The 24,652-nt window shown below is 48.4% G+C and overlaps 1 protein-coding gene across 1 annotated transcript in view; it reads right to left on the reverse strand.

The window, feature by feature from the left end:
- Positions 1–24,652, reverse strand: part of LOC146356738 (vomeronasal type-2 receptor 26-like) — a 42,160-nt gene that overhangs the window by 4,384 nt on the left and 13,124 nt on the right. The window contains exons 5-7 of the mRNA XM_084830278.1: positions 18,023–18,253; positions 12,340–12,466; positions 3,405–4,307 (exon numbers count right to left, since the gene is read on the reverse strand). Of these exons, the coding sequence (XP_084686404.1) occupies positions 3,405–4,307; positions 12,340–12,466; positions 18,023–18,253 (1,261 nt within the window). The remainder of the gene's footprint in view (positions 1–3,404; positions 4,308–12,339; positions 12,467–18,022; positions 18,254–24,652) is intronic.

The following is a 24,652-nucleotide window of genomic DNA, read 5'->3' on the forward strand; positions in this document are numbered from 1 at the left end:
TCATCCTTGTCCTTGGCTCCCCTCCACCCACCTTCTCAGTTCCTGTATTCCTTCCCTTCTCATTGATCTCTTTCTCCTAAAGAAATAAAAAACCCTTTTCTCTTTTGTTAGGATTCTAGTTAGTCCCCCCCCCTTTGCTTGTAGGTAGTTCAGCGTTTGCTTTTCTTTTGCTATTGTGTGCGCGCGCGCACGTGCTTGTGCTGTGTGGACAAGCAAACGGTGTGGGGCAAGGCAGTACACAGCCCATATTTCCAAAACCCTTGGGCAAAGCACTGCACACACATTAAGAGCCATTATTTAAATAATACAATACTGCACTGTGTGGCAAAGCGAGCACCTTTACGAGGCAAAGGGGAGGGCTTCCTGCTCGTGGAAGAGGGGAGCCGCTGGAGGACCTTACGTCAGAGGTGTCTGATGTCCTCAGCATGGTGGAGGTCAAGAGGAGGAGATCCTCCAGGATGTTGGGGAGGATGAGCATCAGGCAGAGGCTCCAGCACCCGACCCTTCTTCCATGGTTCCTTCTGCTTGCGTGGTGACCCCTGCGACTCAAGGCAGGCAGTCTCTGTCTCCACCGAAACGTCAGGGCAGCATCGCATGGGACCGCTTTGAGGTGGGAGTGGATCCCAGCACTGCCATGTGCCGCCTCTGCAAGGCGTCTCTGAGCAGGGGGGGAAAGCCAGGGCACTACACCGCCAGCAGCCTGCTCCTGCACTTGAGGAGGCAGCACCAATCAGTCTTGCTCGGGGAAGAGCCCCACGTCCCAGCACACAGGCAACAGGGGCATGCAGAAGGCTGGTGGTGCCGGAAGTCCTGCAAGCTCTCCATCTCTCACCCTGAAGAGGCTCAGGCAGGCCACCATGGAGGAGATGGGGTGGGGGAAGTTCAAGTCAATGTGCCCACCTGGCAGGATTGCTGTCTTTGTTTGTTTCCTGCCAACCAGCCAGTGTTTTCCCAGGCAATTCAGGCAAAGAGAGCCTGAGGTCATTGACTGTGATTCCGAGTAGTACTAGGGGAAAGGGGTCATTTATTTTGCACTACAACGAAACCTACAGCAGAGATTAGGGATAGTGACCTCCTCCTAATCACTGCTTAAACACCTAACTTCTCTGATCATCCCTTTAAGACTTTTGGCATGAGTTTCCGAGAACAGAACATTTCAACACTGCCTAGTATTCAAACTACTGGGCCAAACTGTCTGCAATTTGGCAAGTGGAATCCCCTCCATGGGGGCTGAGTGGTCCCCACATTTCATGCACTTCTGCAGAAACAGTGAAAAGATATAGCTCTTTGCTTTTGAGAGTTTTTGTTGAAAACATCCATTTTTAACTCCTATCACAAAAACGACTGGGCCAAACTGTCTGAATTTGGCAGGTGGAGTTCCCTCCATGGGGGCTGCCAGGACCTCAAATTCTATATATTCCAGTTTTGTCCCCCATGCTGCTCAACATCTACATGAAACCACTGAGTGTGGTCATCCAGAGTTTTGGAGTGTGTTGTCATCAGTATGCTGATGACACGCAGCTCCATTTCTCCTTTTCATCTTCTTCAAGTGAGGCTGTGGATGTGCTGAATCAGTGCCTGGCTGAGATAATGGACTGGATGAGGGCTAATAAATTGAAACTCAATCCAGACAAGACTGAGATGCTGTTGGTGGGTGGTTCTGCTGACCGGATAGAGGGTGTTCAACCTGTTCTGGATGGGGTTGCACGACCTCTGAAGGAGCAGGTCCGTATCTTGGGGGTCCTCCTGGAACCTCCTGGGGTGGCCTCAGTGGCACGGAGTGCCTTCTACCAACTTTGGTTGGTGGCCCAGCTACGACCCTATCTGGACAGGGATAATCGAGCTTCAGTTGTCTACGCTCTGGTAACCTCCAAGTTAGATTACTGCACTGAGCTCTACATGGGGCTGCCTTTGAAGACAGTTTGGAATCTGCAGCTTGTGCAAAATGCAGCAGCCAGATTGTTAACAGGGACTAGAAGGTTCGAACATATAAGACCGACTCTGGCCTGCTTGTGCTGGCTGCCCATATGCTTCCAAGCTGAATTCAAGGTGCTGGTTTTAACCTATGAAGCCCTACATGGCGTGGGACCACAATACCTGACAGAGCGCCTCTCCCAAAATGAACCTACCCATACACTATGTTCAGCACCTAAGGTCCTCCTCTGAGTGTGTCCTCCAAGGGAAGCTCAGAAGGTGTCAACAAGGAAGAGGGCCTTCTCAGTGGTGGCCCCCATCTGTGGAACAAGCTCCCTGATGAGGTCTACCTGGCACCAACATTGTTATCTTTTCAGCGCCAGGTTAAGACCTCTCACTTTCCCCAGGCATTTGGCAGCGCATGGTGCGTTTTAATCGGTCCTGGATGTGTCTTTAGTTATGTCTGATAGTTCAATGTTGTTTGTAATTATATGTTGTTAGTGTATATCGTAGGGATGGCCGTGAATTTCTCCATGAATCTCGGAGAGGCCGAATGCCAACGCATTCGGCCCCCTGAAATTGTTGGTAAAATTCTCCGCCCCCCCCCGCCCCGGGATGGGACTTACCTCCCTTGAATGTCCCTCTCGGCGGCGGAACCCGGTGGCGTTTCGGTGGCGTTTTGGCGGGGGCAGGGGTGGCGGCCGGTCTTCCGACTGGCGGCCGCTGCCGCCATTACAAAGTGAATGAAAAAAAACCACACACACCCGTGATAGGCTACGTAACGATTAATGTAGCCTATCACGGCTAGATTTCCAAAGTCAGCTGTGATAGGCTACGTTAATCATTACGTAGCCTATCACGGGTGACTTTGGCAAAAAGAAAAGAAAAGCGTGTACGCAAATGGCGGCGCCCATGGGCGCCGCCATCTGCGTTCCTTATTTGGGCCTGGGTAGTCTACGTAAAGTTTTACATAGACTACGGCAAAAATAAGGGCAGCGCAAATAGCAAATGGATACTGATTTGGGTATTGGATCCACTTTTGTTGAAGCCTATGCATAATTACTAGAAAGATGAAAGAAAAATTTCATATATATTCATTGTTACGGGTATATACAAATCCGTGAACATATGTTAAAAAATGGGGGGGGGATTTTGTGGGTGCCCATGGGAGCCACATTGAAGACCCCTTCATGGGCACCAGTGGAGGTGCCAGCAGGTGCATGACATCCATGGATATAATTCATTAGACATACAAAGCCAGTTCAAAAGCATGTATGTATAAAAGAGGGATGACCCATTTATATATCCTGGATGATTTTTAGATCTGAAGTATTCAACAATAACCTAGTGCCAAGGACCAGCAAAGCAGCCAGAGATATAGGTTTCCCTGAAGAATTATTGGATATTTTCTGAAACAACAACAGGGGTGGGGTGACGCAGATGTTAGCTAAATGACACCCCTACAAAACAATCCCAAAAGAATCAGATGCCCTCTTTAGTTTTTGTTGTTAGATGCTCCTTTGTATTCAGCTCAGGCCTCAGTAAAATAATGTAGCACTTGGGAAGGAAGATGCAGCCCAGCAAGCCAGCACTGGAGGCCAAGATGGAGAAGACCTGCACGGCCACCATGTATTTCCCCTTGGTGCTCAGGTAGGTGGGCACAAAGGACACCCACACGCTGCAGAAGACCAGCATGCTGAAGGTGATCAGCTTGGCCTCATTGAAGGCCCCAGGCAGCTTCCTGGCTAGGAAAGCCACTGTGAAGCAGATGGCAGCCAGGAAGCCCATGTAGCCAAGGGCACTATAGAACATGGTGACAGACCCTTCATTACATTGCAGAAGGATCTGTCCATGCTGGGAGTGCATGTCAGAGTCAGGGAACGGGGGAGAGATGGCCAGCCAGATGGTGCAGATGACAACTTGGACACTGGAACAGGAAATCACAATGGAGTTGGCTAAATTCTTCCCCAGCCATCTCCTCAGTCTGTTCCCTGGCTTTGTGGCCAGGAAGGCCAGTACCACAGTGATTGTTTTGGCCAACAGTGAAGAGACAGCAACAGAGAAGATGATACTGAAAGCTGTTTGTCGGAGGATGCATGTGGTTTTACTTGGCTGTCCAATGAAGAGGAAGGAGGACAAGAAGGAAAGCAGGAGGGAGATGAGGAGAATGTAGGAGAGGTCCCGGTTGTTGGCTTTGACTATTGGGGTTTCTTGGAATTTAATGAAGATTCCTAGCCCAAAGCTGGTGGTTACGGACAAGAATAGGGCAAAGGAAGCCAAGGTGATGCCCAAGTATTCTTCATAGGACAGGAAGCTTATAATCTTTGGGATACATTCATCATGGTCCTTGTTTGGAAGCTGATCTTTTGGACACTTGTTACAGTGGTCTGCATCTGCAAAAAACAAGAGTAACATCACTTTTCGACATCCATAACAGTCTTCTTTCTTTTACATTTTGTCAAAGATAATTTCTTGAAGTGAGAGTTTATACATACCCAAGAGCCAAAGGAGCCAGGAGTTAGAAGAGCCATGTGTGGTTGATGGAGGGGTGTGGGGGTGGAAGAGGCTGGGAACTGACAATTTGTTTTGGGGCAGTGAGGAGCAGGGAAGACATATTCACTGAAGAACCGTTGCCAGGGACCACAGGATAGGATTGTTCTGGATGCACTGGAAAGTGAATCAGTATAAGCCAGAGTTTTTGTGTTCGAACCACAGGAGGGTGGTAGGTAAGTTGAACCCACATTGTTTAAGAGGACAAGGGTCCGAAACAATATTCTTTATTAAATTTGAATTCTACACTTCCTCCAAGGTGCTCCAGGTAGATGGTAAACATTTGGCACCTAGCAATAAGTAGGGATGTACGAAAGCCACTTACATTTTCGCAGAACTGATTCACAGTGGGGGGGAAGGCGCTCCGTCCGTCCTCCAGGAATCCTCGACGGGGGAGAGGCAATCCGGTCCTCCCCCCCAGAATCCTGCCCGGCCGGCTAAGCTCCACGATGGCTCTGCGGAGCGGATGGCCAGGGCCGTCCACAGCTGGAGTTCTGGCTGAGGAAGGGCTGCTGCGGATGCAAATGGCGGCCGCCGTAGCAGCTGCAATTTGCATACAGCCAGGCTGCCATGATAGGCTATGTAAGTATTTACGTAGCCTATCACGGCTGGGCAACCCCCCGCAAAAAAACCGTGTACGCAAATGGCGGCGGCTATTACGTAGGCTATTACATTTATGTAGGCTATTACAGCAAAAAAAAGGGGAACGCAAATAGTGTAGTGGGCGCTATTTGCGTTCCTTTCCCCCCCGCCCTAATAGCTTATGTAAATTTTTACGTAGGATAAAACGGCAAAAAATAGGGAACACAAATGGTGGCCGCTGTCGCCGCCACCATTTGTGTACGCCATTCTTTTATTTTTTTGCTTGGCTTGCCATGATAGGCTATGTAAATACTTACGTAGCCTATCATGGCAAAGACCAGGATGCAAATGGCGGAAAGAATACACAGAAGAACTATACAGGAAAGATCTGAATGTCCCTGATAGCCATGATAGTGCGGTCACTGAACTTGAGCCGGACATCCTAGAGAGTGAAGTCAAGTGGGCCTTAGAGTGTTCAAACTACCGTTCAATTGCACTAGGGATGTACGAAACACCTACCTGGTTCTGCACTGGGGCATCCATGGTGGAAGGGAGGTGCTCTGTCCCTCCCCCTGGAATTCTCCCCGGCCGGCTCCGCGGCAGACCCACCGTTTGCACCCCTGCTCTTTGCTGCGGTTGGCTACGTAAATACTTACATAGCCTATCATGGCAGCCTGGAAGGACGCAAATGGCAGCTGCTACGATGGCTGCCATTTGCAGCCGCAGCAGCCAGCCGAGACACCAGCCCCCGCCGGAGCCGCCACCACCTCCACATCTGCCCCAGGTAAACTTCGTCCCGGGGGGATTCCGCAGGGTGGCGGGGGGTGGGAGGCCGTTCAGCCACGGGTTTCAGGGGTCCGAATGCCAGCGCATTTGGCCTCACTGAAATCCGTGGCGGAATTCTCCTCCATCCCTAAATTGCACTCATTTAACATGCCAGCAAGGCTATGCTCAAAATCCTACAAGCTAGGCTTCAGCAGTATGTGAACTGAGAACTACCAGAAGTACGAGCTGGGTTTCGAAGAGGCAGAGGAACTAGAGATCAAATCGCCAACATTCGCTGCATCATGGAGAAAGCAAGAGAATTCCAGAAAAACCTCTATTTCTGCTTTATTGACTAGGCCAAAGCCTTTGAAGGTGTGAATCACAACAAACTGTGGCAAATTCTGAAAGAGATGGAGGTACCAGATCACCTTACCTGTCTCCTGAAAAACCTGTATGAGGGTAGGGATGTCAGAGAATTCTGCGACAGATCCCCCGAAATCCATTGCGGAATGAAGCCCCTGCCCCCCCACCCCATGAAAGGCGCGTGGGACGAAGTCTCCGCCGCCCCCACCCCACAAAAGGCACATGAAATGGAGCACTTACCTGCTCCCATCCAGGCTGCTTTGCGAATGCGGCCGTCCTGGCCGCCATTCGCTTCCTCTTCTTCCTAGCCATGATAGGCTATGTAAATACTTATGTAGCCTATCACGGCTAATGCAGGGACGCCATTTGTGTCCCTGCGGAGGCCGTGATAGGCTACAAAGGTATTTACGTAGCCTATCATGGCGGGGGGGGGGGGGAACCCCAGCAAACGCAAATGGCGGCGGCTACCGCCATTTGCGTACGCTGGGGTTTTTCCCCCTGCCATGATAGGCTACGTAAATATTTGTGTAGCCTATCACGGCTCAATACAGAGACGCAAATGGCGGCGGCTACGACAGCCGCCATTTGCGTCCCTGCAGGGCTGCCCACGACGGAGCTGGCCAAGCAGGATTCTGGCGGGAGGGACGGAGCGCCTCCCCCCGTTGAGGATACTGGGGGGAGGGACAGAGCGCCTCCCCCCCACCGCGGATGCCCCTGTGCGGAGCCAGGTAAGGGATTTGTTCTTCCCTATACGACGGTCAAGAAGCAACAGTAAGAACCAGACATGGAACAATCGAGTGGTTCAAAATTGGGAAAGGAGTACGACAAGGCTGCATATTGTCGCCCTGCTTATTTAACTTATATGCAGAGTACTTCATGAGACACGCCGGGCTGGATGAATCACAGGTCGGAATTAAGATTGCCGGGAGAATTATCAACAACCTCAGATACGCAGACGATACCACCCTAATGGCGGAAAGCGAAGAGGATCTCATGAGCCTCTTGTTGAAGGTGAAAGTGGAGAGTGCAAAAGCTGGTTTGAAACTCAACGTTAAAAAAACGAAGATCATGGCATCTGGCCCCATCACTTCCTGGCATATAGAAGGGGAAGAAATGGAAGCAGTGACAGATTTTATTTTCTTGGGCTCCAAGATCACCGCAGACGGTGACTGTAGCCATGAAATTACAAGACGCTTGCTCCTTGGGAGGAAAGCTATGGCAAACCTAGACAGCATAGTAAGAAGCAGAGACATCACCTTGCCGACAAAGGTCCGTCTAATCAAAGCTATGGGTTTTCCCAGTAGTAACGTATGGCTGTGAGAGCTGGACTATAAGGAAGGCTGAATGCCAAAGAATTGATGCCTTCGAACTGTGGTGCTGGAGAAGACTCTTCCGAGTCCCCTGGACTGCAAGGAGGTCAAATCAATCAATCCTAAAGGAAATCAACCCTGACTGCTCATTTGAAGGACAGATACTGAAGCTGAAGCTCAAATATTTTGGCCACCTAATGCGAAGAGAAAACTCCCTGGAAAAGACCCTGATGCTGGGAAAGATGGAAGGCCAAAGGAGAAGGGGATGGCAGAGGATGAGATGGCTAGATAGCATCACGGATGCAATGAATATGAACTTGAGCACACTCCGGGAGAGAGCGGAGGACAGGAAGGCTTGGCGTGCTATGGTCCCTGGGGTCACGAAGTGTTCCTAAACAATACAGCATCGGACTTTCTTTTCACCACCAGACACATCCACAGCTGAGTGTCCTTTCGGCTTTGGCCCAGCCGCTTCACTCTTTCTGGCGCTATTTGGAAATTCCCTCTGCTCTTCCCCAGTAGTATATTGGACACCTTCCGACCTGAGGGGCTCATCTTCCGATGTCATATCTTTTAGCCTTGTGATACGTTCCATTGGGTTTTCTTAGGGATGTCAGAGAATTCCTCCACGGATCTCAGTGAGGCCAAATGCCAGTGCATTCGGCCCCCCAAAATCTGTGGTGGAATGAAGCCCCCTGCCCCCCACCACGCGAAAGGCATGTGAAACAGAGCACTTACCTGCTGTGTCTGAAACGAAGCACTTAGGAAGCCATTTGCATCCCTGTGGAGGCCGTGATAGGCTCTGTAAGTATTTATGTAGCCTATCATGGCAAAAAAAAAAAAAGGAACAGAAATGGTGGCGGCTACGGCGGCCACCATTTGCGTCCCTGTGCAGGCTACCCAGCGGCCGGATGTCCAGCTGCGGGCAGCCCCAGCCGACGGCTCCACGGAGTTGCCTCAGAGCAGAGCTGGCTGGAGAGAATTTTGGGGGGAGGGACGGAGCACCTCCCCCCCACCATGAATGCCACCCTTCGAAAAGGTAAGTCACTTTCGTACATCCCTGGTTTTCTTGGCAGGAATACTGGAGTGGGTTGCCATTTCCTTCTCCAGTGGACCACATTTTGTCAGAACTCTCTACCATGACCTGTCCGTCTTGGGTGGCCCTGCATGGCATAGCTTATGGCTTCACTGAGCTACGCAAGCCCCTTTGCCGCAACAAGGCAGTGATCCATGAAGGGGCCATGAATAGTTGGCAGATAAAATAACGCCCCCCCCCAGCCCCTTAGGAACCATTTCACATCAGGGTTAAATGTCAGGGAATTTTGTCTCTTACAAGTACAACCCAAGACTTCTTTCAGGACAGTCACCTGTCTCCTCAAGGTCCTTGTGCTAAGTCCCTTATCTAACCCAGCCTGTAAGAATTCCAGAATGCAATGAATGTTGTCATGCCTAGGAACCCTCTCTGCCCTGGTGCACCAGGACAGGAATGCCCTGCAAGTGCTCTATTGGTGGACATAATTAGACATAATTAGGAAAGGAATCAAAAGTAAAACTGCCCATATCATAGAAATCTATGGTGCAACCACACTGGGAATGCTGTGTATAGTTCTGGTCACTGCACCTACAAAAGGATATCGTAGAGTTGGGGAGAGTGCAGAAAAGGGCACTCACATCCTTTCAAAGAGCAATCAGAAATGTGGTGGGGAGATCGATGACAATGTAAACCCAGAGTGTTGATGCTGTGAAAAAGGCAAATTCCAAAAACCAAAAAATATATTGTAGAGTTGGGAAAAGTGCAGAAAAGGGCTACTGAAATGATCAATGGGATGAAGCAACTCCTCTACGAGGAATGGTTAGAACATCTGCAACTGTGTAGGTCAGAGAAAAGGTGAACATGGGGAGACATGATAGGGTTGTACAAAATGATGCATTGTCTGGAGAAAGTGGATAGGGAGATATTTTTCTCCCTCTCTCATGATGCTAGAACCCAAAAGGGTCATCCCATGAAGCTGCTTGGTGGGAGATTCAGAACAGATAAAGAAAGGGAAGGACTTCACACAGTGCAGAGTCGAACTATGGAATTCTCTTCCAAAAGATGCAATGATGGCCACGAATTAAGATGGTTTTAAAAGGGGATTCAACACATTCATGGAGGAGAAGCCTATCGAAAGCTACAAGTCCTGATGGCTATATGCTACCTCCAGTATCAGAGGCAGTGTGCCTACGTACACCTTTTGCTGAGGAACAAGACCGGGAGGGTGCTGTTGCACTAGTGTCCTGCTTGTGGGTTTCCCGTGGGCAGCTGGTTGGCCACTATGTGAACAGAATGCTGGACTACATGGACTCTTGCTCTGATCCTGTGTCAGGGCTCTTCCTATGTCCTTATGTTTTTATGCTAGATGAACTGCTGAGATGGACTGGAGGTGAAGCTCTGCCCCCAGCAGAATCTCAGTGGCCTCCCTGTTGAACTTCCACAACTTCATGCCACCCTGCTTCTTTATACAAGCTTTTGCTGACATGCTGTCAGTACAAATCAGCACATGTTTGCCCCCTATGCGCTCCCTAAAGAACAGCAGGGACAACTTGATGGCCCTCAGCTATCATAGAGGGATGCTTTCTTGGGTCTCTGGCTGAGACCACAGACCTTGCACTGTAAGCTCTCCCAAATCATTCCTCCAGCCTATCAAACCGGCATCCATGGTGATGACTAGATGGGTTGACACTGCCAGGCTGGTCCACTGGGCTATTCTCCCTGCTGAGAGCCACCATTTCAATTCTGAGTGCAAGGAAGAGGAATCCACTTCAGTGACCTGGTCATCATGTCATCCTGGAAGGGGAGCAGCAATCTCTGCAGTTGTCTTGTGTGGTGACAAGACCAAGATACTAGATCCTGGCTGGATACCAGAAGACATGGGCAGTGAGCTAGGGAGTGCAGGCCTGTCCCTTCACCTTCTGTACAGCATGGACCACCCCTAGTATTTTCTCCAAATACCAGAGCCACCAGGACTTTGGTGAACACCCTTGGGGTGGACATCAGCCCAAAGCCCATGGCCCTGTATTGGAAATGCGAGCTGATACACACAAACCTCAAAAACCTCCTGTCGATGTTTCAAAACAGGATGTAGGTAAATTTTGGACAAGTTCATCGACACCAGAGAATCCCATTCCAAGTTGGTCACCACAAAAGAGTGGAGCATCTCCATTCAGAAGTGCTTCTGGAGAAGCATTTTGTTAAGCCAATCTAGGTCCAAAATAGCTTTAAAATGCCCATTCCTTGTTGGCACTAAGAAAAGCACCAAATAGAACCTGGAGCACCATCGCACTGGGGAAAGGACTCGATGTCTACTGAGTACTGGATGTCCCTCCAAATTGCAGGATGCTTGACTGGGTTGCAAGACCTGGTTGAGGAAATTAATCTGTCCTGAGGGTTCCAGAATAACTGTAAGGCATACCCAGCGGACACTGTCTCTTGCACCCAAGCATGTGAGGAAACTTCTGCCCAGACCAGAGCAAATTGACCTACGTGCCCTCTCACCCACATCTAAAGCATGGGAAGTGGCATCAAGAAGTAGAGATGTCAGAGAAATCTGCAACTGATTCAAATGAGTTTGGATTTCCTTGAATCCAACAGGAAGATTCCACACAGACTGGCTTTATCTGGGTCACATGGATTCTGTGGACTTGCCGACTGACTTTTCACTTTTGGGGGGATGCGTGCTAATGTGCACTTGCACAAATGTGCTAATTCACATTAGTGCTAATTTGCATGAACTAATGTGGATTTGTGCAAGTGTGCAAAATGTGCTTATCGTACTAGCTTTAATGAAATTAGCAGGAATGGAATAGGGAACTAGACTGTCTCATTGTGCCTAATCAATGGATTACTACTTTAGCATCTGTATCTGAAGCATCTATGGATCTCAGGCTATGCCTTCTTCAGCAAAAACTCATGTTCCATGTCTACTGGATGCAACAACATCTCTTTAATAAGGGTTTATCTACGTTGGCTAATTGCTAGAGGTGTAACACAGAGAATGTTCCTTTTAATCATACATTTTGGCAATGCACAATAGTTGCCTCTTTGGGAGAGGAGGTTATTATACAGATAAACCTTGTATTGGAACACTCTTAAATATTTACTAACATGTCTTCCTAAACCATCTACCTGCTTCCTGGAAGTTAATGCATGGTCAGCAAAATGGACTCTCTGCGCCCTTTTGCCAGCTAAAAAACAGATATTACAACTTTGGAAGGATAAATGCTCACCTCCTATAATGCAATGGATTAAAGACCTAACAATGCTTTCAACATTTAAATGGGTGGTATAGAGAGTGGAGGACAGGAAGGCCTGGCGTGCTATGGTCCGTGGGGTCACGAGGAGTCGGACACGACTTAACGACTGAACAACAACAACAACAACAACAATATATTTGCCAATTGCAAATAGATACTTATATGGATATTTGGTCTGCCTTGAAGTTGATGTAGTTGTAGTTTCAGAGAGAGAGACTAACAACAGAAGATTTTAAAAAATATATATTTGGAAATAAATATATGCCTGGAGACGACAATTCCTTGGGAGAAAAAACAGAGGTATGGCTGATATAATCCTTATGAATTGTCCTCCAGATTAAGGCCATTTGGACTAAGAGTTCTGAATCTGCAGATTCAGATGTCCAGTCCATCCTCCAAGGTTATACCTTGCAACTTAACTTATGAAAAAACAAACAAACAAACAAACAAACAATTAAGGATCCAAGTTTAAAACTGCCTTAAGAAAAATATTCAGAGAACACGTGTGGATAAATCTTTGCCCTCCTTCCCATGACCTGTATTTTCCAAAAGAGTCACCCACCTTCCTGAATGGAGATGGTGCCTTCCCCGCAGGGAGCACAGTCATAGCAGCAAACTGGCCCTCCTTCCTTAACTACTTTCATGAATCCAGGGTGACAGCTTTCCACGCACCGGGAATGGGGCAGGGGCTAATCACAGAAACAAGAACCATTAAGGAAAAGGTGTTAGGGCCAATTTATGTATGGAAAGTAGAGCTGTGCAGGGACCCTACCCACCCACTTGCTTTGGAGGCACCTAGGAAAAAGAAACCAAAGGCACACTTACAAGATGGGGGATACATGGCTCAACACCACTACAAGTAGGGATGGCAGAGAATTTCTTCCCGAAACTTCGGGGGGCCGAGCGCCAACATGTTCGGCCCCCCAAACAAGTTTCGGGGAGAAATCCTCCGCACCTCCCCGCCCCCCCCCGGGACGGGACTTACCTTCCCTGAATGTCCCTCCTGGCGGCGGGTCTGGCTGGCGGTTTGTCGGGTGTTCGAGCGGGGCGGGAGCGGCAGCCAGTCTTTCGACCGGCTGCCGCCCCCGCCATTGCAATAAAAGAAAACAAAAACAAAAACGTCCCCTGATAGGCTACGTGACGATTCACGTAGCCTATCACGGCTGACTTTGCAGATCTAGCCGTGATAGGCTACGTGAATCATCACGTAGCCTATCAGGGGGCTTTTTTTTTTTTTTTTTTTACTTCCGCGTTCGCGGCCGGGCGAGGCGAGGCGCCTCCTCCCCGGCCTGAATTTCGGCCGGGCGAGGCGAGAAGCCTCCTCCCCGGCCTGAATTTCGGCTGGGCGAGGCGGGAAGCCTCCCCCCCGGCCTGAACTTCACGGGGGGAGCAGCGAAGCGCTCCCCCCCACCGCGAACAAGCTGCGAGAAAAGGTAAGTGACTTTCGTCCACCCCTAACTACAAGTGAGAAGGATCTTGGAATTGTTGTCGATCACAAGCTGAATATGAGCCAACAATGTGATGCGGCTGCAAAAAAGGCAAATGCTATTTTGGTCTGCATTCATAGAAGCATAGCTTCCAAATCCCAGGAAGTACTAGTTCCCCTCTACTCAGCACTGGTTAGGCCTCATCTGGAGTACTGTGTCCAGTTCTGGGCACCACACTTTAAGAAGGATGCAGACAAACTGGAGAGGGTTCAGAGGAGGACAACAAAGATGTTCAGGGGACTGGAAAAAAAGCCCTATGAGGAGAGACTGAAAGAATTGGGCATGTTTAGCCTAGAGAAGAGAAGACTGAGGGGAGATAATGATAGCGCTCTTCAAGTACTTGAAAGGTTGTCCCAGAGAGGAAGGCCAGGATCTCTTCTCGATCATCCCAGAGTGCAGGACACGGAATAATGGGCTCAAGTGACAGGAAGCCAGATTCCGGCTGAACATCAGGAGAAACGTCCTGACTGTTAGAGCAATACGACAATGGAGCCAATTACCTAGGGAGGAGGTGGGCTCTCCCACACTGGAGGCGTTCAAGACGAGGCTGGACAGCCATCTGTCAGGGAAGCTCTGACATGGATTCCTGCATTGAGCAGGGGGTTGGACTCGAAAATGGCTTTTAAAATTACTAGGGGTGGACGAAAGTCACTTACCTGTCGTCGAAGCTTGTTCGCGGTGGGGGGGAGGCGCTTCGTTGCTCCCCCCGCGAAGTTCAGGCCGGGGGGGGGGAGGCTTCCCGCCTCGCCCGGCCGAAATTCAGGCCGGGGGGGAGGCTTCCCGCCTCGCCCGGCCGCGAACTCCAAAGTTTAAAAACAAAAACAAAAACGCCCCCGTGATAGGCTACGTGACGATTAACGTAGCCTATCACGGCTAGATCTGCAAAGTCAGCCATGATAGGCTACGTTAATCGTCACGTAGCCTATCACGGGTGACTTAAAAAAAAAAAAGCGCGTACGGATAATGGCGGCCCCCATAGGGAGCCGCCATTCGCGTTCCTTATTTGGTCGCTGTAGTCTACGTAAATGTTTACGTAGACTACGGCGAAAATAAGGGCAATGCTATTTGCTATTTGCGTTGCCCTTATTTTCGCCGTAGTCTACGTAAACATTTACGTAGACTACAGCGACCAAATAAGGAATGGACCTACAACATCTTCTAGAACTAACACCAAAAAAAGATGTCCTCTTCATCATAGGGGATTGGAATGCTAAAGTAGGAAGTCAAGAAATCACCGGGATAACAGGCAGGCATGGCCTTGGCGTACAAAATGAAGCAGGACAAAAGCTAATAGAGTTTTGCCAAGAGAACACGCTGATCATAGCAAACACTCTTTTCCAACAGCACAAGAGGCGACTCTACACATGGACGTCACCAGATGGTCAATATCGAAATCAGATTGATTATGTCCTTTGCAGCCAAAGATGGAGAAGCTCCATACAGTCAGTAAAAACAAGACCTGGAGCTGACTGTAGCTCAGATCATGAGCTGCTGGTTGCAAAATTTCGGCTTAAATTGAAGAAAGTAGGGAAAACCACTAAACCATTCAGGTATGACCTAAATCATATCCCTGATGAATATACAGTGGAGGTGAGGAATAGATTTCAGGGATTAGAGTGCCTGAGGAACTATGGATGGAGGTCTGTAACATTGTTCAGGAGGCAGCAACGAAATCCATCCCAAAGAAAACGAAATGCAAGAAAGCCAAGTGGCTGTCTGATGAGGCTTTCCAAGTAGCTGAGGAAAGAAGGGAAGCGAAAAGCAAGGGAGAAAGGGGAAGATCTATCCAACTGAATGCAGAGTTCCAGAGAATAGCAAGGAGAGACGAGAAGGCCTTCTTAAATGAACAATGCAAAGTAATCAAGGAAAACAACAGAATGGGAAAGACTAGAGATCTCTTCAAGAAAATTGGAGATCTCAAGGGAATGTTTTGTGCAAAGACGGGCATGATAAAGGACAAAGAAGGCAGGGACCTAACAGAAGCAGATGAGATTAAGAAGAGGTGGAAAGAATACACAGAAGAACTACACAGGAAAGATCTGAATGTCCCTGATAGCCATGAGAGTGCAGTCACTGAACTTGAGCCGGACATCCTAGAGAGTGAAGTCAAGTGGGCCTTAGGAAGCATTAGTAACAACAAAGCTAGCGGAGATGACAGTATTCCAACTGAGCTATTTCAAATCCTAAAAGATGATGCTGTTAAAGTGCTGCATTCAATAGGCCAACAAATTTGGAACACTCAACAATGGCCACAAGACTGGAAAGGGTCAGTTTACATTCCAATTCCAAAGAAGGGCAACGCCAAAGAGTGTTCAAACTACCGCACAATTGCGCTCATTTCACATGCCAGCAAGGTGATGCTCAAAATCCTACAAGCTAGGCTTCAGCAGTATGCGAACCGAGAACTACTGGAAGTACAAGCTGGGTTTCGAAGAGGCAGAGGAACTAGAGATCAAATCGCCAACTTTCGCTGGATCATGGAGAAAGCAAGAGAATTCCAGAAAAACGTCTATTTCTGCTTCATTGATTACGCTAAAGCCTTTGATTGTGTGGATCACCACAAACTCTGGCAAATTCTGAAAGAGATGGGAGTACCAGACCACCTTACCTGTCCTCTGAGAAACCTGTACGAGGGTCAAGAAGCAACAGTAAGAACCAGACATGGAGCAATCGAGTGGTTCAAAATTGGGAAAGGAGTACGACAAGGCTGCATATTGTTGCCCTGCTTATTTCACTTATATGCAGAGTACATCATGAGAAATGCCGGGTTGGATGAATCAGAGGTCGGAATTAAGATTGCCAGGAGAATTATCAACAACCTCCGATATGCAGACGATACCACCCTAATGGCAGAAAGCGAAGAGGATCTCAAGAGCCTCTTGTTGAGGGTGAAAGAGGAGAGTACAAAAGCTGGTTTGAAACTCAACATTCAAAAAACGAAGATCATGGCATCTGGCCCCATCACTTCCTGGCATATAGAAGGGGAAGAAATGGAAGCAGTGACAGATTTTACTTTCTTGGGCTCCAAGATCACCGCAGACGGTGACTGTAGCCATGAAATTACAAGACGCTTGCTCCTTGGGAGGAAAGCTACGGCAAACCTAGACAGCATAGTAAGAAGCAGAGACATCACCTTGCCGACAAAGGTCCGTCTAATCAAAGCTATGGGTTTTCCCAGTAGTAATGTATGGCTGTGAGAGCTGGACTATAAGGAAGGCTGAGCGCCAAAGAATTGATGCTTTTTAACTGTGGTGCTGGAGAAGACTCTTATGAGTCCCCTGGACTGCAAGGAGGTCAAATCAGTTAATCCTAAAGGAAATCAACCCTGAGTGCTTATTGGAAGGACAGATCCTGAAGCTGAAGCTGAAATATTTTGGCCACCTAATGCGAAGAGAAAACTCTGTGTAAAAGACCCTGATGCTGGGAAAGACTGAAGGCCAAAGGAGAAGGGGACGGCAGAGGATGAGATGGCTAGATAGCATCACCGATGCAATGAATATGGACTTGAGCACACTCCGGGAGAGAGCGGAGGACAGGAAGGCCTGGCGTGCTATGGTCCATGGGGTCACGAAGAGTCGGACACGACTTAACGGCTGTATGACGACGATGATGCATCTGATAATAACACCAATGCATGCATCTCTCTCTCTCTCTCTCTCTCTCTCTCTCTCTCTCTCTCTCTCTCTCGAATGCCCATTAGGAGCCTGACCTTTGATCTCCTGCCTTTGCCTGATTGCTGTGGTTCAAACTTCAGGTTCTCCATCTGCCAGCAATGTCCATGTCAGGCCCTACCAGAAACAACTGTCTTTCCCAGCCTATCCCTGAGCATCTCTCCCATTGTGCCATCCGGCATTCATAACCCCAGTGTTTTTATCCCAGAACCAATTGCCTTGAGGACCATTTTTCTTGTAGTGCAACAAAATAAATAAACAAACAAATGGGCGGGAACGATATCATTTTGCTCCATGTATGGTATTTAAACAACTATTTGATTTTCATTTGTTTAAACATATACTCCGCCTTTCTACACAACCAAGGAATATATTCTGTTTAAAAATCATCGTATCTTGTGGCTTCAAGTTTTGTGAACCACTCAGAGAGCTTTTCCTATTGGGCAGCAGTATAAAAATGCAATAATGAAAATACATACATACATACATACATAAATAAATAAATAACACATAATGTAAAATCTTGAAACACAGGCAGGTTTGTATGGCAGAAAGCAGTTCTTCAGTCGACCCGGGCCCAAGTAATTTAGAGTTTCATAAGTTTAAAAACAAAACAAAACAGCACTATCACATATTGTGCCTTGAAATGCACTGTTAGACAGTGAAGCTTCGAAACATGACAGTCACATGCGCCCTGTTGTCGGATGTGGGCAACAGTCTGGGTGCATCGTTCAGTGATAAAGCCCCTCCTTTTCATGCAGAAGGTCCCACCTTCAATCCCTGACATCTCCGTAGGGCAGGCAAGAATCCTGCCTGAAACCCCCGAGAGCCACTGCTGCCGGTCAGTGTCAGCCATACTGGCCTGGATGGAGCAAGGCAGGGTCTGACTCAGTGCGAGGCAGCTTCTCATATTCCTATGAACGGAACCTTGAAAGGCAGTCCCGTTTAGAGCACATTAAATGTATTAGAGCTTAGGAGATGGTCAACTCAATGAGAAAATGCATTGAGCATTGAGCAGGGGGCTGGACTTGATGGTCCAACCCTACTATTCTATGATCCTATGAAAAAACCAAAAGATTTTCCCCACCTTGTTGAACCGCGTGGGCCAGACAATGGCATCCTCATCAACGGTGAAGCCGAGGTCTCCGGATCCCCGTCTTTTTATACTCCCAAATATGTCTCTATCAAAGGTCCAATTGGGAAACACCATCCAGTTCACAATGTCCAGGTCAGCTGCCAGGTCTCCGTTCTCATCCAAATAAGCTCCGTCCATGATGGAAGTATTGTAAAACTGGGGGGTTCTCAGGAAAGGGTCAAGCTAGAATGGCAGAGGAAGCAGCAGCGCTGAGTAAACAGGGAAAAAATGTTGGTGGACAAGACCTTCAGGGACCTAACAGTAGTGTCCCAATTCCTGGGTGACCACTCCTCTGCTGTCACGGAGAATGGGGGTTTCGGGGAAGGAGGGCATCATTTTCCGGAAGAGGGAACTGATCCCTTAGAAGGGACCCAATCCTTGGAACATGAACAAATAGATTCTTGCACTGAGGGTGTACCTCCGGGGGGTGGGGGCTTGTGGTTTTGGGACACACATAGATGGCTGGGTTTGTGATGGGCATGTGCACTGCATGGTAAATTGCCTGCCTGGTGTGACAGTTGCATATGTCACGTGCCATACAGATAGCTTTGCAGACAGGATGCGTGTAATGTCAGTGGTCGTCCCCCATGTTGGTCCAGATGATGTGAGGAACTGTAGCCTTGAGGTCCTGGAAGCCAAATTTAGGTTGCTAGGTAGGAGGTTGAAATCCAGGACCTCCAAGGTGGCTTTCTTGGAAATGCCACCTGTTCCACATGCAGGGCCATGCATGGATGAGACAGTGGGGGACGGAGCAGGGGTTCAGAATTGTTAGGCACTAGGACACATTTTGGGACAATCTGGGCCTGTACAAGGAGGGATGGGCTCGATTTGAACCAAAATGGAACCAGACTGCTGGCACTTAACAGCCAAACTGTGGCAGGCAGAGCAGCTTTTAACCTGAACCCTGGAGGAAAGCTGACAGCTGGGAAGCATCCAGTGCTTCCAGTGCTAACTAGGGATAGTTGAATTATCCCTAGGTGATGAAGAGGAAAATATTTCCAGTTGCCCAAATGGAGATAGGGAGAAAATAGGCCAGGGGCATATGGTGAAACATGATAGCCAGTCAAAGAGGCCGAAGGGTGCATAGCAGAAGATGCCCATGTCACAGATATCTGGGGAAGGACACCATGTACAGGTGTTCCTATGCTAATGCTAAAAGCCTTCCAGCCAAGACCGGAGAGTTGAACTTCCTGGTTTTAAAGGAGAACTCAGATATATTGGGCATCATGGAAACCTGGTGGAATGGAGAGAACCAGTGGGATATGGGTATATATGGATATAAACTCAATAAGAAGGGCCGGAAATGGCATCCTGGAGGAGGTGTTGCTCTGTTCATCAGTGAAGGCATAGTGTAAACCAGACTAGAAATCCTAAAAAAGGGCAGACTCCTCCACAGAAGCACTTTGGGTGACAAAACCAGGCTCTAAAAGTAATTTAGTACTGGGGACATGCTATCATCCCCCAGACCAAAACAGTCAAAATGATCTTGAGATGGAAAATGAAATCAGGGAGGCCTCCAAATGAGTAAGTTTTGTAATAATGGGTGATTTCAATTACCCCCACCTCGACTGGATAAATGCATGTTCCAGCCATGACAGAGAGGTGATTTTTTCCCCAATGCACTAAATGACTGTGCACGAGAAGAGGTGGTCATGGAATTGATCAGAGGAGGCAACCCTGGATTTAATCCTAAGTGGTGCCCCCCAGGACCTAGTGTGAGATGTGAGTGTTGTCAAACCATTTGGAAACAGTGACCACAGTTCTATAATGGAGAAAGCCAGAGAGTTTCAGAAAAACATCTATTTCTGTTTTATTGACTACTCTAAAGCCTTTGACTGTGTGGATATAACAAATTGTGGCAAGTTCTTGGTGGTATGGGGATACCAAGTCATCTTGTCTGCCTCATGAGGAATCTGTATAACGACCAAGTAGCAATGGTAAGAACAGACCACGGAACAACGGACTGGTTTAAGATTGGGGAAAGAGTACGGCAGGGTTGTATACTCTCACCCTACCTATTCAACCTGTATGCAGAACACATCATGCAACATGCAACCAGAATTGCTACCCAATTCAAAGAATTAATATTTTCAATTGGGCCTGGAAATGGAGTGGAAGCCATGCAGTTCACAGAGCACTTGCATGATATCATCGTATTGACCGGTCCCAGACAACTGTGTTGTTGCCCTATTTTGATCATCTAGAGGGTACCAGAGTGTGCATAACTTTAGCTAGGCTAGCTCTGTGGAGATCGGGGTGAAGCAGGTATATCAGCCTAAGCTGATAAAAGGTGCTTTGTTCTTCCAGGGCACCTGTACTTCCAATGACATTCCAAGGCAACTCTTCTAGAACTGTATGATATATGGGAGGATACGATCCCTCAGGTAACCTGCCTTTAAGCCTTTTAGGGCTTTAAAAGTTCATACCGGAATTGCTACCCAATTCAAAGAATTAGTATTTTCAATTGGGCCTGGAAATGGACTGGAAGCCTTGCAGTTCACAGAGCATTTGCATAATATTGTATCGACCGGTCCCGGTTAACTGTGTCACTGCCCTATTTTGGATCAGCTGAAGTTTCTGGCTCAGTTTCAAAGTCAGCCACACGTATAATGCATTGCAATAATCCAAATAAGAGATTGCCAGAGCGTGGATAACTGTGGCTAGGCTATCTATATATAATTGTGCCACGGATTCCGTGTGGGAATGTTAAATAACTCCCAGAGTCCATGGAGGAATGGACCACCCCACCCTGCCACCCCCCCAAAGTCCGACCCAGCCGGATCCTACCTGGCAGGCTGGCACCGCCAGCTCCAGATCTGGCCGGGTCCATCCGAGACTGGTCTTCGGATGTGAATGGTGTCTGGCCTAGCTACGGCATTTGCGTCCCTTCCCCTTCCTGTGATAGGCTACGTAAAGCTTTACGTAGCCTATCACGGAAGGGGAAGGGACGCAAATGGCATCCGCTAGGCCGGACGCCATTCGTGTCCAGAGACCAGCTGTGGCTGGAAGTCTGACAGCAGCCAGCCGGCTCCGCAGACTTGCCACAGAGCGGAGCCGGCCAGGAGGATTCTCGGGGGGAGGACCGGATCACCCCCAACCCCCCCCAGCAGATGCAAGGTAAGGGGGTTTCATACACCCCTAATCTATACCAAGATAAGAATGTCGCTGGTATATCAGCCTAAGCTGATAAAAGGTGCTTTGTGGCACCGAGGTCACCTGTGCCTCCAATGACAGTGCTGGATCAAAGAACTATGAACCTGATCCTTTGGGGGAATGCAACCCCGTCTAGAATAGGTTGAACATCACTCATCCAGGCAGAAGAACTACCCACTTACAGTACCTCCATCTTTCCTGGATTGAGTCACACTTTATTGGGCCTCATCCAGTCTATTAGTGCACTCAGCCACCAATTCAGAACACCCACTGCCTCACCCGGATTAATTGAAAAGGAGAGTTAGAGCTGGGTGTCATCTCCACATTGGTGACACCTCAGCCCACATCTCCAGATAACCTCCCCAAGTGGTTCAACCTTGGGGTTGAAACGTGTCTGGGACAGGTTGATAGTATTAGTATAACCTACAATATGAGTATTTCGAATCAGGAATGTTAAATAAGTTTTGGGACTGTCGATTTTCCATTTTGGTACAATTTTATATGGTTTGTCATATAATTAAATTGTTATACCTGCTTTTTACACTTTGTATTACAGATTTGTTATTGTATCTAATTTTATTAATGGTAGTTGCATCCTAGTCTTGCACTTTGTAAGTTCTCTTAAACCCATTTTGCTTTGTGTATTGACTTTGGTTTAAGATAAGGCCTTTATTAATGTTTGTTCCAGATCGCAATAGGCCGTGAACCACTCAAGAGAGCTCTGCTGGACAACACTGAAGAACTCCCTCTTTGCTCCCCTCACTGCCACAGAGTAGGCTTGATAGTGAACTCTAAGCTATGTTGGGTCAGACTCAGCGCACATCTTCCTCCACCTGCATCCTAGCCATCTTCCCTCTTGCTTCATTGTCCTCAGCTCAGGTGCATTCCAAGGACCTGCCCAGCTCTGCTCAAAGGGAGAGGGCATTTGGGCATGATCATGTCAACTGCCTGAGTCATCTCCATGTTCTCCAGACTGGCCAGGGCTTTGACAAGGCCACCAGCCATATCAGCAGGAAACCGCCCAGAGCTTCTGGAATCTGTTGGTATTGACCATTTTCATAGGTCCCCCACCCTTGCAGATGGGAAAAGCTGCTCAAGGTCTAAACCTGAATAGGAAATTATCCGACCGTGACAAGGGGATTCCACACTTTCAGATAATCATCCTTACGCCCAGTCAAAAAACCAAAACAAATCAAGCATCTGTCCTCCGATATGTGTGTCAGGAATGAATCTGAGTGTGTGGAGATGTCTAGCAGCTCAGATTCAGAATGGGAACAGCCAGAACAGGGGGAGGCTCCCTCCCTAGTGAGCTCAGATATGACAAGGCCTTCTTCCCAACACCTTGGTGCACAGATGGCTCAGTCTAAACACCCTCCCTTTCCTCCTCCATGAGAACCCAGATTTCTGGGGAAGAGGAGAGTGTGGGGTGTGACTTGAGGGATGCTAGGGTCCATCATGGAGTGATGCAGGAAAAGTTAGAGGCGGAGCTCAGACACTCCATCAAGTTGGCTACATGTGAAAACCTCCATAGGAGGGAGCCACCTTAGGGAGGGGCATCGCTCTAAACCTAGCCTGGCTGAGAAGTTCTTGTTCAGACTGCTGGCAACTTCTCTAACTTCCACTTCAGCTCCTCTGTTGATATTCATAAATGTGTGGATCAGCTGTTTTCACTGCTGTCTGAGGGTTTCCTAGAATTTGCATTTGTAAGGAAGCTAGTCAGTAACTAATAAAGTAGTGAGCCTGAAGCCTGGTATCCTGGAGTGTGTTGATTGCGAAGTGGGAGGACGAAGGATCGTGACAATGTGTGGGACCGATAGCAGGTTCGGAGAGCCCTATGGTTGTCATGGCGGTCATGGACTCCTGAGCCACCCAGATCTGGTGATCTCAGCCTGGAAGTTGAGATCCCCTAGAACCATCATCCTAGGAGTCCTCAACACCAAGTCCACCTCCATCAGTTCAGGCAGGGATACTGGTGGGTAGTACATCAGCTTAATCCCTAGTCTGTCCCTGTTATAGTACAAAGTGCAAACCCTCAAAACTGGCACCAAAATAAAAGGAAGCCTAGAGAGGGAGGTAGAATTCCTGTAGACCACAGCAATGCTCACTCCCTGACCCTCAGTTCTATGATGGTGCTGCACTAAATATCCAGGAGGGCCCAGCAGGGAGAGACTAGCCCCTCCCATTTCGCTGACCCAGGTATCAGTAATACACATCAGGTTGGCCCTCTCATCCACAGTTACGTCATGGATGAGGGAGATTTTGTTTTGGACTGACCTGGCATTCAGCAGCACCACCACCAGACCCGAGGGCAGACTGGTAAGGCTGCCAGGGCCATCTGGTCGGAAGTAAAACCAGAAGGGGGGTAGGCGCAAGGTGTCTAACCCCTCTTTTTCCTGGACTGTCCCATTAATCCCCCAATACCATAACTCCCCATACACATAACCACATTAATAGGGGCGCCCCCGTTCCTCCAGCCCTTAACTAGAGGATTTCCCAGGCACATATTCAAATTCCAGTATAAAATATTGGCCCCCAGCCAACAGAAATACACCCACCTCAAATGTCCAGGAGACGTTAATTGGCAAGGGGTGGGGGGGCTGCTAGCCAAGATGTTACTGGCCCTCAGAGCAACAGCTAATAAGGAGCAGGCTCCAGATGATTTAGCGTACCACCCACCACCTGGTTCTCTGCCGTCCTGGCAACTGCACTGTGCTGCTAGTGGCTGCTGGGATGCATTGGGCTCTATGGTTCTGTGCTACCTCCAGGATCAAAGGCAGTATGCTGGGGAACAGGAGTGAGGCGGTGCTGTTGCACTCCTGTCTTACTTGGGGGCTTCTCATTGGGGCAGCTGACTGAGCACTGTTGGACCTCCTTTGGTCTGATCCAGCATCAGGGCTGTTCTGATGTGCTTAATGCAACATCCGGCTGAGCATCAGAAAAAACTTCCTGACTGTTAGAGCAATAGGACAATGGAACTCATGACCTAGGGAGGCGGTGGGCTCTCCCACGCTGGAGGCACTCAAGACGAGGCTGGACAGCCACCTGTCAGGGATGCTCTGACTTGGATTCCTGCACTGAGCAGGGGGTTGGACTCGATGGCCTTGTAGGCCCCTTATGATTCTATGAGTAAACATGCATAGGGCTGTAAACATTAGTATGTGCCTTGGAAGGAACTGAATGTCTTGTCTCAGGCATCATCAAATCATTTTTGAGAAAAAAAGGATTATCTGTTCTATATAAAAACAGATACAAGAAACACTTTAATTAAAACACCGCTATAACACTGCTCTATTTGATCTCCCCAGTAATGATGATGCAAGATGCATCTGTTCCTAAGATCCGGGATATAATCTTTGTTGAAGATGCTAAGAGAGATACTGAATATGTAAAGAAGTGTAAGTCTTCTATTTGGTATGCCAAAATCAAGCT

The sequence above is a fragment of the Heloderma suspectum genome, chromosome 2 (genome assembly GCF_057233095.1).
Source record: "Heloderma suspectum isolate Gila_16-S chromosome 2, 16-S_ref, whole genome shotgun sequence".
Lineage (NCBI taxonomy): Eukaryota > Metazoa > Chordata > Lepidosauria > Squamata > Helodermatidae > Heloderma > Heloderma suspectum.